Below are 19,971 nucleotides of genomic sequence, written 5' to 3' on the forward strand. Positions count from 1 at the left end.
GGCGTTAGCCGATTCTAGGAACGGAAATATAGATTATATTTGATCATGTTACGGCTTAATTAGCAAGATGATCAGACGTACGATTAAGAAATACGAACATTGATTGTTCGTTTCTAATATCTTTTACGTCAAAGAATGGAATGAAAATATAGATCTTATTTACTCATATTGCGGCTTAATTAGCGAGATGATCAGGCGTAACGATTAAGAAATACGAACATTGATTGTTCGTTTCTAATATCTTTTACGCCAAAGAATGGAATGGAAATATAGATCATATTTAATCATATTGCGGCTTAATTAGCAAGATAATCAGGCGTAACGATTAAGAAATACGAACATTGATTGTTCGTTTCTAATAGCTTATACGCCAAAGAGCAATTATAATAGCTCTTTAGTATTGATACTGAATAATTAAAAGGAACTATTAGTTTATTTAATGCATTCATTTAGTGCTTGCATTCAACTCAAATAGTTTCCGATTTTTAAAAGGTATTCTTTAATAGTGTAGAGTTTTGGAACAGTAAATATGGAAAATTATTTGAGAAGAGATCAGCTAGTTGTTTAATTCCACCATTCGGTAGTATTTCAAAAATAAATAAGTTCAGTTTTTAAGTCCTAAACATTTTAATGTCGCATTTTATAGCAGTTTTCATATGGAAAGTTCTTTTTTTTGGGGGGGGGAAACATAACTGTTTGGTTGGAACGTTCGGTAATGTTTACGTTCAGCTCAGATAATTTCAATTTTTGAAAAATTTACCCCTTAATTAGTGGCACATTTAATAACTTTACATGTATAAGATTAATTTGTAATTTAAACCGAGATCTGGTAAATAGGAAAAGAAGATGATGCAGAAAAGTAGCCCAAACCTATTTGAATCGAGACTGGATCAATGCCTGTACCATTAGAATTTTTAACTTAGATTCAATAGGGTAGACTCTTTGCAGTCAGTTGTGGTCCATGTGCGCGCCCTTGTCATCTGTATAAAAAAGATATAAAATCATGTGAGAGGGGGGCTCGTGGAAATCTATTTTTTACCGTTATTTATTCCGCTGATTAGTGCAAGTCTGAGATCCGCATGCTCCAAGATGCTTCTGGCGGTCAGCTTCCAGATTCCAGTTTAACTAGGTATAAAGAGAACCTTGAAATTTTTATTGGTAAAGTCAGTAGGTTTAGAATTACAATAGTGAATTTTACTCAGTTTATTTTTGGGAGAAAATCCGAATGAGAAAGAAAATTCAGTTTTTTGGCTCCTTTCTTCTTGGTTTACTGATCATTTTCAACCGAGATCAGAAAGGATTTATTAATCGCAACAATTTATTTCAAATTCTGTATAGGGGCAGGGTTGCAGTAGTACACTAAACTTTTTTATCCAAGTTAACGAATTTAAAGCGTAGCATTTAGAGTTATGAAATTAACATTTTTTTTTTAACATTAACATTGTAGATTTAAACTTGGGGTGAGTTTACATAATTTAAGAGCTTAGAATTTTATTAAGTACTTTTACGTTAGTTTCGGTTCAGATGTTTCAACCTTTACAGTCCAAAATGGTCCGTGTGCACACTCCTGCTCTCTGTATGAAAAAAAGGTTTAGGACTTATTAATAATGAAGGGGATCCAGTATTCACAGGGACCTTTGGAATTATAATTTTTTACCGTTATTCTTCGCCGAGGATTACAGCTTTAAGGTTTCCCAGATCCTCTGGGGTCTCCCAGATCCTCGGGCGTTCAGGTCCTGATGGTTTCTCGTCTAACTATATTACAAAATATTGCGGTTTTAAATATGCCTGTACAGGTTAAAGAAAGAAGAAATTTGAAGATAGAAATTGTAGAATTATTTTCAAAGGTGAAAGAAAGGTTCTTTTGTACAGTTTACATTAAAAAATTATTTCCCACTTCGTAAGAACTATGAACGCCGGGTTATACTGTCAGGAGTGATTTACAACTGAATGAAAGAAAAGAAAGAAGAGTCGTCCATTCTCATAACTAAATTATGCTCACATAGGATATCGAGATCAATTTAAAATTCTCATAAATAAATTTTTACAGTTGACTGTAAAAAATCAATCTTAAATAATCTTTTTTTACCGTAATTATCAGCGTAGTAACTTGCAAATCTGAGATCTGCCGTCATGTAGAACCGCATGTCAGTGATTAGTGGAGAGTGTTTAGGTTCTTAATTCTGCGTTTTGTTAGTTTCAGTTTTATTACATACAGATTACTTTTAATAATTCAATAAACTTTGTGTTTTAAATCATTAAAATTATATTTTAATGTTATAACAAATCATTTTTTTCAGGTGAGTTTAGTTTTTCTCTTTGGGTTTTTTTGGGTTACAAGTTCGACTCTAACTCTTGGAACCTCGGAGTCCTCGGAGGATGGATCTGGAGGAACTGCGGCCTTTTTATCTCCGGGTACCTCGAACTACTGGGGAGACTGGTCTCCATGGTCTGCTTGTTCTAGAACTTGTGACTCAGGTAATATATTGGGAATAATAATAGTAATTTGCAAAGGAATTGGGTCTGATTTTTATACATATTTTTCCCACCTGATGGTGTAAACCTGTGATATTTCAAACTTAGATGCTTTCATCTAACAGAATTCATGGTTTGAAATATCTAATGTATACTGCATTGGGTTGCAAAGATATAGAGATTGGAAAATCATAGTTTGTGACAAATACTCAATTCCTTTTCACTCTTTCGTTTGGGATTTGGTAATAGTTCGCGAAAAATTAATTATTCATCATATATTTTGGCAAATAATAGTTTGGATGTCATAATAATAATAGAATATTAAAAAATCGAATACGAGATGATACAGTATAGGGGTTTGAATCAACGAAATAAGCTCTGTAGGAAAACTGATTTGAAATGAAATAAATTAATAAAAAAAATGAAATTCTGTTTCTGCATCTCAGGTATCAAGATCGGACAGATCGGTATCGAATTCTATCGTTTATAGTATCTGCTATTTAGAATAGTACACTAGGTCTGTTACCGTTTGGGTTCCATTTGTAAACAATCCACAAGCAACACTCTAAGAATAATATTTATGGAGTTTTAAAAAAAACATTTTACTCCTAAATAGATTTTTATAGGCACTTCCAGTCAGAATCATCCTCGAGGGAAGGATTCCGTACGAATATTATTATGTACACTATTGAAATCTTGACTCATAGCAAGGCTGTTACTTAGCTTTAAGTTACGCGTTTCGTCAGAATCATCCTCAAGGGAAGGATTCAGTACGAATATTATTATGGATATTATTGAATTCATTACTCTAATATGAGATTCACTTAGTTTGTGATGTAAAATGATTGAAATTCCTTTTTTTAATTCGGGACAAAATGCAGCATGAGTTGTAAAAGGTAGGTATGGTTTGGCATAGCTAGCGCTGGGGATGATGCAATTATTATACACCGCCGTGCGGTGCCAGTTGTGAAGAGATTATACATTGCAAGGAAGTAAAGATTAAGATTCATGTTCATATTCTTCAAACAAGGGGTTATTAAGTTTTGCAGTGTGATGAAAAATAAATTGCTTTAACTTAGAAATGTTGTACAATTGTCCAGAATTTCTTGTAGAAAATATGTAATACATGACTATGAAACAGATTGTGTTAGTATTTACGATATTAAAGTTTAAAGGATTAGTACAACCTAGAAATATTACACTTTTAAGTTCTTCATGTGATAATGTTCCGTTCGATATTATGGTATTGAGATCAAGAAGGATCTCGCTTATTTTGGGACAGTCCCAGAAGACGTGAGAGATTGTTTCTCTCGGCGTGGGCCTAAGGTTTCCTGACTCGCACCGTTGACAGGTAGGTTCGTGATTCTGGACGAAGTGTGCGATCATTGCATTATGGTATAATGCGCTTTCTGAGTCCGCTCCCAGGAACAACTTCGTTCTTATTATTGTCGATTATTCTACGAATCTTAACGCTTCCCTTAACAATTTTTCTAAAAAAGGTAAGGATAGGGGTACACGCTTTATCTTTATTCATAGCTAGTCTCCTTATAACGTTCCTATGTACAGATCTTAAGTAGAATATTTCTAACGGATTAGGACGGAAACCGAGATATAAGGCTACATTATTTTCTGAGAAAATTTCGCTATTGAAAATGTCTACCAAGTTGACGAATCTCAATTTCCTTATCAGGAGAACTTTTTCGGGTGTCAGGTTTGCTCTGAAATGGTTCATGCCTAATTTCTCACCAGATTCTAACCGTGTAATGTCGTTGTCAAATATTCTCATGTCGAGAAAGTTACCACTCGTCCTCCAAAAAATGTTAGAGAATTTCCTTGCACAAATTGACATTTCACCACAAGGAGTATCCGCAGATATTGTACTTTTAAAGTGAAATGGAAAATCTAATGATATTCTGTATTGTTGAATTTCTCGAGCCCAAAAATCGCTATTGTTAATCGACCTCCTAAAAAGACCCACTTTAAATCCATCTATGTAAGATTCGGTTTCAATCATACCGAGGCCTCCTTGCTGTATTGCACTGTATACAGTGTTAATACTTATCTTTAACTTTCCCCGCACGAAGGAACCTATCTCGTTTCTAAGAGTTTGTATTTGGGTTTCATTAAAAGAAAGTACAGGGGCGAAGTAGCCAATCTGAGAGAGTAGGTATGTTTTGGCAATATTAATTCGGCCGACGATCGACAATTTAAATTTGACCCAAAATTGCGCCATCGCCCTAATTTTTACTATTATCTTATTAAAATTGGATTCTTCTAAATAGAAAGTTTCGCATATATCTAGACCTAGGATTGTTAAAGTATTCACAATAGAGAAACCAGTTACTGTTATATTTTCTGCAAAATCTTGAGTTACATTGATCGGTAAAACTTTTTTTTTAATCCATTTTTATGAATCCTGATTACTCGATTGTATTTTCTAACTGATCCTTTATCTGTTCGATTCGGGTTCGATTTGAAGGAAAAACCTTAAATATTTCAATCTTTGCATATTTATTTCTTGATGAATATCATAATGTATAATAGAATAGGTCTTCAACATCATAGATAAAAATAAAGGATTTGAAAATTAGAGTTTGTGGCAATAAATCATTCCTACAGGATGATTAGAATCAAACTTAATACTTAATTTTTTTTTTAATATCTTTCTTTTTCTTTAATATTTAATTTTGTAGTAATAGTTCCTATATATTATTATAGTTATAGTTATTTAAAGTAATAAAGATTTCTCTTTAATGTATGTTGTTTATAAATAATATTAAAAATATTTACACTATTAAGTGACTCCGTGGCGCAACGGTAGCGCGTCTGACTCCAGATCAGAAGGCTGCGTGTTCAAATCACGTCGGGGTCATAAAATTAGTTTTTTTTACATTTCACTATGGATATATTAGAACGAGAGCACATTTAACTGATAATTCATGTTAAAACGTTTTGATATATCATGTAAAAAAACACAAACTATTTCTTCAAAACTGTTATAAACTACCATGCAATTTATATAGGAAAACTATATATAAATATAAATAAGAATAAACAGTTGGTGAATACATTGACTTTTTCTAACAACAAATTTGTCAAAAACATTACAGTTCAACATTTTCTGCATCTATGTATAAATTTGGCTTGTCTGTCTGTTTGTTTGTATCCAATAAACGTCAAAACGGCTGAACCGATCGGGCCCAAATTTTTTGTGGGACATCTAGGGACCCTAGAGAAGGTTTATGAATGATCAAAATTTCAAATATATGTCTCCATCAAAATTCGATCTTCATTAAATTTTTGAAAATTTTGAAAATCCACGAATTTTTTTGTGAAAATCCGCGAATTATTTTTGTTTTGTTTTACGATGTACACAAAGAGAACATGTTCACGATTAATTTAGAAGATGGGCGCGAAGCGCCCTCTAAGGCTAGTTCTTATAAAATTGTCTTTAAAGTACTTACTAGCAGAAATGCTATCTATCTATCTATCTATCTATCTATCTATCTATCTATCTAACTAACTAACTAACTAACTATCTATCTATCTATCTATCTATAGCTATCTATATGGCTCCGACTCAAAGTCGTAGCTAAATGAATTGTACAGAACCGACCGAAGTTGTTTCAACAGCCCATGCTCTCTCTCTCTCTCTCTCTCTCTCTCTCTCTCTCTCTCTTTCTACCTCCTCTCCTCTCCTCTCCACGTTGGGATTTCAAGCATATAACATAGATTTATTTCAAAATATGTGGCAAACTTTTAATAAAAATCCATATTTAAAGAACAAAAATCTATCTATAACGTTGAATGGGTTTGAAAAAGACGCCTATATGCTTGTAAGAAATAAATACATACAAAAAAACGCTCAAAGACAGTTTGATTTGTCAATTATATTAATTTTATCCTTTTATCACACCGTCAGGTTGGCCGAGTGGTCTAAGGCGTCAGATTTAAGCTCTGATTCTCGCAAGAGAGCGTGGGTTCGAACCCCACACCTGACAGATTATTTTTATCAGTAAAAGTAATATATCAATATTTCAAACTAAAATTTGTTTCAAAGTTAACAAAAAATGTTTTACCCACGGGGGGACTCGAACCCCCAATCTTCGGTTTAGGAGACCGACGCCTTATCCATTGGGCCACGCGGGCTACTTATTATGATGATGAGAACTTTATTCTTTAAGGAAATTAATATTAGAGTCTGACTCACGTCCTCTATAATATCATTTTGTATGTAACTAAGTTTCATGTAAAATTATAAATTGCTTAACAAGGTTTACATCAGAAATATTGAATAAAAAAGGCTTATCCTCTTCAATCCTTTAAAACTTTTTTAGAACATATGTTTGTTGGATTCTATGCCTAAAATATTATTTTCTATCTGTTTCTTGAGATTTTCCACCCTCTTCCTCTCTTCCTCTCTTTCTCTCTTTCTCTTTTTCTTTCTTTCTCTCTTTCTCTCTTCATCTCTATATCTTCCTCTCTTCCTCTCTGTCTCTCTTTCTCTCTTCATCTCTTTATCTCTTCCTCTCTTCCTTTCTGTCTCTCTTTCTCTCTTCATCTCTTCCTCTCTTTCTCTCTTCCCCTCTTTCGTTCTTTCTCTCACTCTTTGTTTTTATTTCTGTCTTTTTTCTTCCTTTTTATCTATCTTTATATCTATCAATCTTTATGTGTTCTTGTCTATCTTTGTATTTTTGAATCTTTGTATCATTGTACCTTTGAATCGTTCTATTTAATATCTTTTTATATTTCTATCCTTCTATCGTTCTATCTCTCTAATTTTCTATCTTTCTATCTTTCTAATTTTCTGTCTTTCAATCTTTCTATCAATCTATCTTTCTATCTTTCTATCGTTCTATCTTTCTATCTTTCTTTCTTTCTATCGTTATATTTTTATATATTTCTATATTTCTATCTTTCTATTGTTCTATTCTATATCTTTCTATCTTTTTATCTGTCTTTCTATATTTCTGTTATTCTATTATTCTATTTTTCTATCATTCCATTTTTCTATTTGTGTTTCTTTCTATTCTTCTATCTATCTATCTCTCTCTATCTATCTGATTATCTATCTGTCTAGTATCTATCTATCTAGTATATGATTACTGTCGTCTGCTATGTATATTCTGATTATGTTGATGGGTAAAATAGGCAAAATTGAAGAGGGTGGGGGGGATTCCAGGGTGCAAGAGGGGGGGGGGGAGTAAAACGAGGCTTGGGGACTAGGGGGGTTGAATTGTGAGGAGCAAGGTCAAGCATTAAATATGTTCTAATTTTCCCATGGTTTTCACTGGCTAAAGTTTAAAAACTACTAATGTAAACTATCATAATTTTATTTTTGCCCGTTGTTTGCCTACTTTTTGTCTACAAAGTTGCCAAGGATTTTTAAAAACTTTTTAAGGCAACATTTTATAGTCCCATTTTTTTTCATTTTTTGCATTTTGAAAAGTTTCCAAAAACACTAATTTATGAACTTATTTATAAACATATGTCAACGTAATTTTAAGTAACCCTTGAACAAAAAATTGTATGTCTCATTCACAATCCGTATATCCTGAGCAAACATGAGCTATCCCCGTTTTACTGTCTAAAAATCTATTATTTTCAATTTCGGTAAATCATATTAGAAAATATGCAACAGAAAAAAGAAAGAAAATTAAATGAAATTATATCTTCTCAATTGTACGATATCATTGTAACCAAGAATGTAAGGCAAGGAAAGTCAATTGCGGTTGTGTATACTCTGTGTACATATTGAAACCAGTTCTCTTTGGGGGGAATTTGTAAACAATAATAGATGCATCAGTGTTTGTTAAGTATCCGAGGAGGTTAAAAGCATTAAATTTTGATAATTTTGATAATTCACATAATAGTTTACTATGACCAGAATATTTCATTGATTATTTATGTGAAAGATGGATCCCATGTCAGGCTTCGACATCCGTCTAGTGTTTACATTAGCGCCCAGAGACAGTACACTGCAGTACTAAAGATGTGTACACTTCTGAAATGACTTTCCTTGCCATACATCCTTGATTGTAACCAATTAAAGCTGTGAATCGAGCATTTCAATCTACAACGGACTTGTAGTTACGTGTTCAGCATCTTAAATATTTTCTTTTAAGTTACGTGCTCAACATCTTGAACAACTTCTTTTAAGTTACGTGTTCAGCATCTTGAACAACATCTATTTAAATTACGTGTGCAGCATCTTGAACAACTTATTTTATGTTACGTGTGCAGCATCTTGAACAACTTATTTTATGTTACGTGTGCAGCATCTTGAACAACTTATTTTATGTTACGTGTGCAGCATCTTGAACAACTTATTTTATGTTACGTGTGCAGCATCTTGAACAACTTCTTTTAAGTTACGTGTTCAGCATCTTGAACAACTTTTATTTAAATTTCGTGTGCAGCATCTTGAACAACTTCTTTTAAGTTACGTGTTCAGCATCTTGAACAACTTCTATTTAAATTACGTATTCAGCATATCGAGCAACTTCTTTTATGTTACGTGTTCAGCATCTTGAACAAATTCTTTTAAGTTACGTGTTCAGCATCTTGAACAACTTCTTTTATGTTACGTGTTCAAAATCTTGAACAACTTCTTTTAAGTTACGTGTGCAGCATCTTGAACAACTTATTTTATGTTACGTGTTCAAAATCTTGAACAACTTCTATTTAATTTTATGTTACGTGTTCAAAATCTTGAACAACTTCTTTTAAGTTACGTGTGCAGCATCTTGAACAACTTATTTTATGTTACGTGTTCAAAATCTTGAACAACTTCTATTTAAATTACGTGTTCAGCATATCGAGCAACTTCTTTTATGTTACGTGTTCAGCATCTTGAACAACTTCTTTTAAGTTACGTGTTCAGCATCTTGAACAACTTCTTTTAAGTTACGTGTTCAGCATCTTGAACAACTTCTTTTAAGTTACGTGTTCAGCATCTTGAACGACTTCTTTTATGTTACGTGTTCAAAATCTTGAATAACTTCTTTTATGTTACGTGTTCAGCATCTTGAACAACTTCTTTTAAGTTACGTGTTCAGCATCTTGAACAGCTTCTTTTAAGTTACGTGTTCAGCATCTTGAACGACTTCTTTTAAGTTACGTGTTCAGCATCTTGAACAACTTCTATTTAAATTACGTGTTCAGCATCTTGAAGTTCTTTTATGTTACGTGTTCAAAATCTTGAACAACTTCTATTTAAATTACGTGTTCAGCATCTTGAACAATTTCTTTTAAGTTACGTGTTCAGCATCTTGAACAACTTCTATTTAAATTACGTATTCAGCATCTTGAACAATTTCTTTTAAGTTACGTGTTCAGCATCTTGAACAACTTCTATTTAAATTACGTGTTCAGTATCTTGAACAATTTCTTTTATGTTACGTGTTCAGCATCTTGAACACTTTCTTTTAAGTTACGTGTTCAGCATCTTGAACAACTTCTATTTAAATTACGTGTTCAGCATCTTGAACAACTTCTTTTAAGTTACGTGTTCAGCATCTTGAACAACTTCTATTTAAATTATGTGTTCAGCATCTTGAACAACTTCGTTACGTGTTCAGCATCTTGAACAACTTCTATTTAAATTACGTGTTCAGCATCTTGAACAACTTCTTTTAAGTTACGTGTTCAGCATCTTGAACAACTTCTATTTAAATTATGTGTTCAGCATCTTGAACAACTTCTTTTATGTTACGTGTTCAGCATCTTGAACAACTTCTTTTATGTTACGTGTTCAGCATCTTGAACAACTTCTATTTAAATTACGTGTGCAGCATCTTGAACAACTTATTTTATGATACGTGTTCAAAATCTTGAACAACTTATATTTAAATTACGTGTTCAGCATATTGAACAACTTCTTTTAAGTTACGTGTTCAGCATCTTGAACAACTTCTTTTAAGTTACGTGTTCAGCATCTTGAACAACTTCTTTCACCAGATATTCAGGACAATGTGTGTTTAGAGAATTTAAGTTTTTAATTAAAGTTTCCAAATTTGAGTTTAATCGAGAATCTAGTCATGTATTAATTTATACTAAATGTAGGACAAACAATTATCTTTTTACCTGATAGGTTAGTTATATGGATAGATAGACAGATAGATGGATAGATAGATTGAAAGATTGATAGATAGATAGATAGACAGCATGCATAGATATATAATTAATAACTGCCTAAATTTGATAAATTTAGACCAGGCAAAGAGGGAGGGTAGGAGGCAGAAGGCATCATGAATAACAACCTGTAAAAACTAATTGACTAGACTACGCATAATTGACCAGTGGGGACGCATATTATCTTTAACACGCCATGTTATCTAAAGGGACTGTTTACGCATATTAACCATTTTATCTAAAGGGACTGTTTAGGCATATTATCTTCAACACGCCATTTTATCTAAAGGGACTGCTCACGCATATTATCTTCAACACGCCATACTATCTAAAGAGACTGTTTACGCATATTATCTTCAGCACGCCATGGTGTCTTATAAGGAACTGTTTACTCATATTATCTTCAACACACCATGGTTGTCTTAAGGGACTGTTTACGCATATTATCTTTAACACGCTAAAGGGACTGTTTACGCATATTATCTTTAACACGCTAAAGGGACTGTTTACGCATATTATCTTCAGTACACCATGGTATCTAAAGGGACTATTTACGCATATTATCTTCAACACGCCATTTTATCTAAAGGGACTGTTCACGCATATTTTCTTCAACACGCCATACTATCTAAAGAGACTGTTTACGCATATTATCTTCAGCACGCCATGGTGTCTTGTAAGGAACTGTTTACTCATATTATCTTCAACACACCATGATTGTCTGAAGGGACTTTTTACGCATATTATCTTTAACACACTAAAGGGACTGTTCACGCATATTATCTTCAGTACACCATGGTATCTAAAGGGACTGTTTACGCATATTATCTTCAGTACACCATGGTATCTAAAGGGATTGTTTACGCATATTATCTTCAGTACACCATGGTATCTAAAGGGACTGTTTACGCATATTATCTTCAACACGCCATTTTATCTAGAGGGACTGTTTACGCATATTATCTTCAACACGCCATGTTATCTAAGGGTGTAAAGTGACACGTGTTATTTATTTTTCTTTAATTATATTTTAAATATTTACGTTTTCTGCAATTGTCAAGTAGCCCGCGTGGCCCAATGGATAAGGCGTCGGTCTCCTAAACCGAAGATTGGGGGTTCGAGTCCCCCCGTGGGTAAAACAATTTTTATACCTGAAATAAAATACTGAATATTTAACTAATTGTTCACTAGATAATTCTTGAAACATGACATTTCATTTTGTTTGACAATAATATACAGATATATAGTTTTAAATGGAAATATCTTGTTATTCCTTATTTGTTAATTTGCGGCTAAATGCTGAACTCTAGTACGCACGAACAGACGCAAGTAAACATTTTAACACGGGTTTTAATCTTTATAGCTTAGTTTTATTCATGGTATCTACAGTTCCTTCCTGAAATCAACCATGAAACATAATAATTCTAGTATAATAAAATATCATTAGCTTAGAAAAATGTCGTCTCGTATACAGCGTGTTCCAATCAACATGAAAATATAAAGACAACCCAGAAAAAAAAATATGGTATATATATCAAGTACAATAAATATGCATAAAGTACAATGATTTTGCATAATGTGCCATAAAATTGCATTAATTGTGCAATGAATATACATTAAGTACATTGAAAATGCATGAAGTACATTAAAATTGCATAAAGTAGAATAAATGTGCATAATTAGTACAAGGAATATGCATACAGTACATTGAAACGGCATAAAGTACATTGCATTTGCATAAAGTACAATCTGTATCATATATGCATAAAGTTCATTGAAAATGCATAAAGTACAATGAATATGCATAAGTACATTGAAGATGCATCTGAAGTACTATAACTGTGCATAAAGTTCATTAATAATGCATAAAGTACACTAAATAATGAATGTGCTAAAATGCTGCAGAAAGTGGAACGTTAAAAAATTGTGGTTTTATTACAAAAGCTTTAACGTAAAGTTGGGAAAGTTTTTAAAGCAGGAAATGGAAAAGCGTAACGGAGCTTACTTTTTTCACTAACATATACTAAAGTTTAGCGTTGTATACGGTATTCAAGTGCAGAAAATGCATTTCTTCACGTTCCTCTATGATAATGTGCAACGTAAGGTTTCAAACGTTTATACTTTTGATCAACACTATCGTAACGAAAGCTAAAATCTAGAAAAATCAAAACGTTGACATCTCAAGTGAATGTGCTTATGTAGGAAAGTTATGGATGATCAGGTAACTATCCATTAATCTTTATGAAAAATGGCATTACAAAAAAGAGGTATTAAAGAAATATAATTTAAATGGTCTCCATTTAACAGACCCAGGTAGAGATGCAAGGAGATCAGCTGTTTGAACAGGTCACTCGGTGCCGCCTAATCGTACGGTCAGTCTGACCAGAGAATTACTTAAAGGAAAACTAATTCTACTTTGATATCAAAATGGATTGTAAATCTGAAAATAATCTTACAAATACAACATCTTAGCACTTTAGAAAACTATATTTCTAATTGGAAACTGTATTCCTGGTAGGAAACTGTATTACTGGTAGGAAACTGTATTCCTGGTAGGAAACTGTATTCAAGGTAGGAAATTGTATTCCTGGTAGGAAACTGTATTCCTGGCAGGAAACTGTATTCTTGTAAGAAACTGTATTCCTGGCAGGAAACTGTATTCCTGGTAGGAAACTGTTCTCCTGGCAGAAAACTATATTCCTGGCAGGAAACTGTATTCCTGGTAGGAAACTGTATTCCAGGTAAGAAACTGTATTCCTGGTTGGAAATTGTATTCCTTGGAGGAAACTGTATTCCTGACAGGAAACTGTATTCCTGACAGGAAACTGTATTTCTGGCAGAAAACTGTATTCCTGACTGGAAACTGAATTCCTTTCAGGAAACTGTATTCCTGGCATGGAATTGTTTGCCTGACAGGAAACTTTATTCCTTGCAGGAGATTGTAATTCTGCCAGGAAACTGTATTCCTGATTGGAACTGTATTCCTGGCAAGAAACTGTATTCCTGGTAGGAGAGTGTATTCTAGAAAGAAAACTGTATTCTAGAAAGAAAACTGTATTCCTAATAGTTTACTTCTGGAATTTACATAGATACAAGAAAGAAGAACTGACAATTATGTACTATGTCCCCCCCCCCTCAATAACTATGAACTCATCCATGCTTTTTGTTGAATTTTAGGCCTATATAGAACGTGGACTAATTACTAAATATTATTTAGGAATTTAAAAATATAAAAGTCACAATATTATTCTATTTTCTGTTTTAAAGAGACTGTACAAGTAGTTTCAAGAGGCTCTCCAGGAATTAATAGAGTGGTATTTACAATTCACATTGGCATCTTTTAAAGCATTGTCTGATCTAATATAAAGTAGTAATAGATTTGTGACATGCACCTTTTGTTACTTCATGGAAAGAAAGAATCAATTATCAGAATTAATCACTTTTCAAGCTTAAAAAATCTATATTATGTTCCACATTATTGATCAAATCAAGGTTTCAAGAGTATGCCCCTCCTAACATGTATGATTACTTGAAATTGCACCAGCAATCCCTTTCAGCCATTTTTAAGCTTTCTTTTTGTTGTTTCAATTATAAAACAGAAAGATAGTTAGAACTTTTGCAAATTCCGACATTGAAGTGTTTCTTCTCATGTTTGTAATTATTAACTTTTATTTTATAAATTAGATTTTAATGAATAATTATATTTTCGTTAATCCCTTTCTAATAATTTCAGTTAAGCGTGCAATATTTAAATTCAAACTTTAACCTTCAGAACTTTAAGCCGGATTTGTAAAACCCCGGTTATTTCTGAACAAGTTGCCTAGACTGCTTTCTTAAATAGCTACGTGTTCTTTGTACTGTCTTTACATGAATGTAGACTGGGACACTTTACCCCCCCCTCATTCCCTTTTTTTAGTCAGGCCCCCCTTCTCTTAAATATTAGACCGTCGTCTCTTAAAGGAACTGTAAGGGTAATCTCAAGCAGCGCTTTATGCAAAGATGGCTCTGTACGATTTACAACGACACCCTTTAATGCTTTGTTTGATCAAGTATGGATTAACTTTAACAAATATGTTCAGTAGCTGTTTCTCAAAATAAAAGACTTGCGCATTTCTGCTGCAAAAAAAAATATTAATTGTCAGAATTGAATACTTTCAAACCTAGGAAAATGTCAACATCTTTTACTTTATTGATCACATAAAGGTTTCAAAGGTACTGTTGTGAATCTGACATGGCAATCTTGTCATTACAAATTACGATTACAGTCCCTTTAAAGCTAAAGCAATGCATAGAAACTGTCATTTATGCTTTAAATATGTTTTCTAACTGGGCTTTGGGAGAATCTTATTTTTTCATGAACATCATTTAATTTATTATGAATTCCATAATTTTTAAAATGCTTTAAAAAATTTATAAATCAGAAAAATCACCGAAATTTTTGTTATGTTTGCAAATGCTCTACTTTATTGCATAATGTTTATATGAATAAGGACCATTTTCTGTCCAAAGGTAGCGGTGATGCATGAAATTTTTTGCATCATGAAAATTTGTCCTTAATTCACATGCATCAGTATATTAGATATAAAAACATAAGGATATAAGGAGAAAAACTGTTAAGTCAGCACAACGCACTGACCCTTCCTTTGGACAGTTTTACATCAGTTCCTCACTCATTCCCAGGAGCTTGAGCAGATAGCATGGGTGAACCCTTTCCAGAAATCAAATCCACTCACTCCCTGGTGGCCAAGCATGTCACCAAGGATGTTTGGGCAAAGCTTAGTGGATTGGTAACCTCTACCTCTGGGTTCACCCTTGCCAAGGCTATCGCCTGCGCTGTTGAGTTTGACAACCAGCATTGTGGAATCTATGCCGGAGACTGGGACTCCTATAAGGTAAGCGAACATTACTGAACAATCATCTAGATATCTGTTAATTCATTTGTTTGATAGGTCTTTGCTGATGTCTTTGATCCAATCATTCAGGAATATCATGGAATTTCCCCTGATGCTACTCATACAAGTGATATGGATGTTTCCAAAATTCAAGGAAACATTGACCCCACCGCCCCTGTTCACTCTACAAGAATCAGGGTTGGAAGAAGCATTGATGGATTTGGACTTTCTCCCGGAATCACTAAAGACCAGAGAGTTGGAGTTGAAAACTTGATGAAGAAAGCATTTGCCAATCTGTCAGGTGATCTTGCTGGAACTTACTATCCCCTTACTGGGATGGATGAAAAAGTAAGACAGCAGCTGGTTGATGATCATTTCCTTTTCATGTCTGGTGACCCAAATCTTAAGGTAAGACAAAATCTAAAACTTGATATTCTCTCATTATTTATTTGTATTTTAAGGTAGCAGGAATGGAGAGAGATTGGCCAGAGGGTAGAGGAATTTTCCATAACAAGGACAAGACCTTCCTCACCTGGGTAAATGAAGAAGATCAGCTTAGAATCATCTCTATGCAAAATGGAGGAGATGTTCGAGGAGTTTTTGATCGTCTTGCTCGAGGAATTCAGGCAGTTGGTGAATCTGTCAAGAAGGAGTCTGGTAAAGACTTCATGCTTGATGCCAAGTACGGATTTATCCATTCTTGTCCAACCAATCTTGGAACAGGCATGAGAGCATCAGTTCATGTTGATTTGCCAGGTACAACCTAAAATAACATTCTTATGTAAACAAAAAAATATCATCTTAAAATATGTTTAGGATATACAAAGGAAGGTGTGAAGGTTCTTCAAGCTCGTTGTGAAACTCTTCACCTTCAACCAAGAGGTACTAGAGGAGAGTCCGGTGGACAGACCGGTGTCACCTATGACATCTCCAACAAGCATAGGTTGGGTTACAGCGAGGTCCAGTTGGTACAGAAGATGATTGATGGTGTCAACACCCTTGTCAAGGAAGACAGAGAACTCCAGAAGAAGCATGGTCTGTAATTTTAGATATTTCAAATATCTTAGCGTTTATTGTTAATAAATAAATATTCAGCTTGTTATCTATCATTACATAAATTTTGTTATTGGTTCTTTTAATACTTAGGTTTAAAAGAAAAATATATCTTTTTCTGTCAAGTTAAAAATTTCTAAATTAAAACCTCATATTTCAAATTTTGTAGTTTCCCTCAAACCCCTGAGGATTAGTTAAGTAAGTTTATTAACTCAAGCTTTCCTGTTCTGTAGTCTCTAGTCACACGGTTCCTAGACTTTCGCAGGTATAGTTCCTTGCATCCATCCTTTGTTATACATTATAGATATTCTTGAAAAGAAGAATGTAACTTGGCAATTTTTTACTGGACTCCTTTACTAAAAAAAATTGATCAGATAAAAAATGTATTTCAAAATTATTAATCATGCTGCTCATGATTTTTTAACATAATAAATAATGTTAGCTTAATTAAGATTTCTTAAGTTATTTAAAAAAGAATTGCAAGTTGAAAACATGCTTAAATTAAACTTCGCCAGATATTATAAATATAACTATACTGGTTTGACTACTTATGCAAATGCACTTTAGTCACTATCCACTTTAGGACAAATCTGCATATAACTTGTCTTACAGGATATTTTAATCTAGATAACCAAACGTTCAGTTGACTAAAATGTGTTAGTGCTTGGACAGTTAATGTTTATTCTCTGAATATTATGATTGTCGTTATTAACAATCTCAAATTTTAAATCCTTTTCTTTGGGTTCTTTGTATTAATGATAATCATGTATTTTCCTTTTTAATTCTTTTGTATATGTCAAAAGTTCCATAAATTAAAGCAAAAAAATCTAAGAATAATTCTAATAAAGGGACTGGCATTATAGTTTCAAGTGACCCTCCATGCAATTAGATTTACAATGGTACCCTTGAAACCTTAATCTGATCAAAAAGTGTTTAAATCTATGAGTTTCTCTATTGCTTCCTTATAAGAAGAAATACGCAAGTCACTTTTGCAGAGATAAGCAGCAATAGAAAATGAACAGTTTTTAGGAAACAAAAACATTAATATCTAATTCATACTTAATCAGACAGAGCTTTCAAGGATACCGTTGTAAATTGGGCATTGTCATCATCTTTGCATGGAGGATCACTAGAAATAATGCTTACAGTCTATTACAACTGAATGCATATATTTTCCAGACAGTGAAGCTTCAATATGGGTGAGCCTTTCCCAGAAATCAAGTCCAAGCACTCTCTTGTTGCCAAGTATGTGACTGCTCCTCTTTGGGAAAAGCTGAGTGGAGTTGTCACCGCTACCTCCGGGTTCACCCTTGCCAAGGCTATCGCCTGCGCTGTTGAGTTTGACAACCAGCATTGTGGAATCTATGCCGGAGACTGGGACTCCTATAAGGTACAGTGCTAACCAAAATATGGAATAAAAGTTGTCTTTCTTATATATTTAAGTAGATAATGATTTTTAATTTGAAAATGCTATTTCTGAATATTTTTAGGGTTATTTTTAATAGTTACAACATTTAACAATCATAAAATTACAAAGACAAATTAATTCCTCTTTATTTTGGGTATTACTGTATTTTACAGTGAAACTTATTTACACTATTCTTAATTAATCAAAAAAACTTACTTATTTTTAAAATGTTCCCTAGAAGTTTTATGCATGGATATATCAGTTATAACAGTTACACAGGCAAATAACCTTTTCAGAAATTTTATTAAAAAGAAAAGGAAAGATGACAATCATTTTTAATGTATAAAGATTTGTGTGATGTTGTTTTATTTAAAAAAAACCTGTTAAAAAATTGTAATTGATCTAAATTGATATTTTATTTTTGGCAACTCTTTCCATTTGCAGCTGAAATGTCAGAGAAAGTTGATTTTTTAAGAAAGCTTAGAAAGCCGGGTATACTGTTTCTATGGGCCAAAATTCAAAGATTCCTAATATTGTTTCAAGACAGGGTTATTATGTGAATTAAACAAAAGTTCCGGAATTTCAAAATTGCATAAGCGATCTCTTTACCTCCAACACATCACAATTAGTTTAGAAAATGGTTGCCATCTTGGTTTATTCTCTTTTCACAATGTAAAGATAAGACTACCCACTCTTGACAAAAGATAATATATTAAACAATACATGTTTAGGTTTTTGCTGATGTCTTTGATCCTCTAATCCAAGAATACCATGGAATCGCAGCAGATTCAACCCACACAAGTGATATGGATGCCACCAAGATCAAGGGCACAATTGACCCCACCGCCCCTGTTCACTCTACAAGAATAAGGGTTGGAAGAAACATTGATGGATTTGGACTTTCCCCCGGAATCACCAAAGACCAAAGAGTTGGCGTTGAAAACTTGATGAAGAAAGCATTTGCCAATCTGTCTGGTGATCTTGCTGGAACCTACTATCCTCTTACCGGGATGGCTGAGGCTGTCAGACAACAACTTGTTGATGATCATTTCCTCTTTGTGTCTGGAGATCGTAATCTGAAGGTTGCCGGTATGGAGCGTGATTGGCCCGAGGGCAGAGGAATTTTCCACAACAAAGACAAAACCTTCCTTACCTGGGTCAATGAGGAGGATCAGCTTAGAATCATCTCTATGCAGTCAGGTGGTGATGTCAGAGCTGTGTTTGACCGTCTTGCAAGAGGTAACTTTCTTCTTAAGCTTGTATTTAAATGTGTACATGTATTTTATCCTAATTATTCCTTTAGGAATTAAAGCAGTTGGTGACAGTGTCAAACAGGAGTCTGGCAAGGACTTCATGCTTGACCCTAAGTACGGGTTTATCCATGCCTGCCCCACCAACCTTGGAACAGGAATGAGAGCATCTGTGCACGTTGATCTTCCTGGATATACCAAGGAGGGAGTCAAAATCCTTCAGGATAGATGTGAAGAGCTCCATCTTCAACCCAGAGGTACAGTTGACTGATTTATATTGTTTGTTTGTGAAAGAATGTTGCCTTACCTATTCTTTTTCAGGTACTAGAGGAGAGTCCGGTGGACAGACCGGTGTCACCTATGACATCTCCAACAAGCACAGGCTTGGTTACAGCGAGGTCCAATTGGTACAGAAGATGATTGATGGTGTCAACACACTTGTCAAGGAGGACAGAGAACTCCAGAAGAAGCATGGTCTGTAAAGATCCTCTGTTAAATTAGAAAAGTTAGGAACTTGTCAAAGTAATATTGAGAATGTGTAACATATTTATTTGTCCAATGGCTTGTTGAATTTTTAATTACAGTTTTCAATTTTATGAATTGATGCTGGTTTTTGAAACAGTCACATTTAGTGTACATAAACAAGCTGGCCATCAATGGGGTTTTGTATGTACAAAGTGATTGAAGAATTCACATCTGTTTCAATTGCAATCTTCTAAGAAACCACCTTCACTGTTTAATAAAGTTGTTATATTTACTA

General features: G+C 33.6%; 2 protein-coding genes and 4 non-coding genes across 6 annotated transcripts; 5 read left to right on the top strand and 1 right to left on the bottom strand.

Annotated features, from left to right (window-relative positions):
* The first annotated feature begins 5,275 nt into the window (after positions 1-5,275).
* Trnaw-cca (transfer RNA tryptophan (anticodon CCA)) lies at positions 5,276-5,347 on the top strand. The gene has a single exon. It is a non-coding gene; the product is annotated as a tRNA-Trp (tRNA).
* A 1,045-nt stretch (positions 5,348-6,392) lies between these two features.
* Positions 6,393-6,476, top strand: Trnal-uaa (transfer RNA leucine (anticodon UAA)). The gene has a single exon. It is a non-coding gene; the product is annotated as a tRNA-Leu (tRNA).
* Positions 6,477-6,551: 75 nt separating this feature from the next.
* On the bottom strand, positions 6,552-6,624 carry Trnar-ccu (transfer RNA arginine (anticodon CCU)). The gene has a single exon. It is a non-coding gene; the product is annotated as a tRNA-Arg (tRNA).
* A 5,047-nt stretch (positions 6,625-11,671) lies between these two features.
* On the top strand, positions 11,672-11,744 carry Trnar-ccu (transfer RNA arginine (anticodon CCU)). The gene has a single exon. It is a non-coding gene; the product is annotated as a tRNA-Arg (tRNA).
* Positions 11,745-15,266: 3,522 nt separating this feature from the next.
* Positions 15,267-16,602, top strand: LOC111711612 (arginine kinase). The gene is made up of 4 exons (XM_023486008.1): positions 15,267-15,500; positions 15,558-15,908; positions 15,962-16,256; positions 16,317-16,602. Exons 1-4 carry the CDS (start codon positions 15,306-15,308, stop codon positions 16,541-16,543), a joined length of 1,068 nt encoding a protein of 355 aa, XP_023341776.1. The 5' UTR covers positions 15,267-15,305; the 3' UTR covers positions 16,544-16,602.
* A 1,093-nt stretch (positions 16,603-17,695) lies between these two features.
* LOC111711610 (arginine kinase) lies at positions 17,696-19,971 on the top strand. Its single transcript, XM_023486007.1, has 4 exons — positions 17,696-17,943; positions 18,693-19,200; positions 19,265-19,468; positions 19,533-19,971. The coding sequence occupies exons 1-4, from the start codon at positions 17,749-17,751 to the stop codon at positions 19,691-19,693; spliced, it is 1,068 nt and encodes a 355-aa protein (XP_023341775.1). The 5' UTR covers positions 17,696-17,748; the 3' UTR covers positions 19,694-19,971.

Source organism: Eurytemora carolleeae, unplaced genomic scaffold (assembly GCF_000591075.1).
Source record: "Eurytemora carolleeae unplaced genomic scaffold, Eaff_2.0 scaffold1182, whole genome shotgun sequence".
In the NCBI taxonomy this organism is placed as follows: Eukaryota; Metazoa; Arthropoda; class Copepoda; order Calanoida; family Temoridae; genus Eurytemora; species Eurytemora carolleeae.

Bases quoted from the DNA above. Each gene is read 5' to 3' on its own strand.
- LOC111711610 (XM_023486007.1), top strand. From the start codon at position 17,749: ATGGGTGAGCCTTTCCCAGAAATCAAGTCCAAGCACTCTCTTGTTGCC. The intron at 17,944-18,692 runs GTACAGTGCTAA...ATACATGTTTAG, and splicing joins GAGACTGGGACTCCTATAAG to GTTTTTGCTGATGTCTTTGA. The intron at 19,469-19,532 runs GTACAGTTGACT...ATTCTTTTTCAG, and splicing joins GCTCCATCTTCAACCCAGAG to GTACTAGAGGAGAGTCCGGT.
- LOC111711612 (XM_023486008.1), top strand. From the start codon at position 15,306: ATGGGTGAACCCTTTCCAGAAATCAAATCCACTCACTCCCTGGTGGCC. The intron at 15,501-15,557 runs GTAAGCGAACAT...TTTGTTTGATAG, and splicing joins GAGACTGGGACTCCTATAAG to GTCTTTGCTGATGTCTTTGA. The intron at 16,257-16,316 runs GTACAACCTAAA...AAATATGTTTAG, and splicing joins AGTTCATGTTGATTTGCCAG to GATATACAAAGGAAGGTGTG.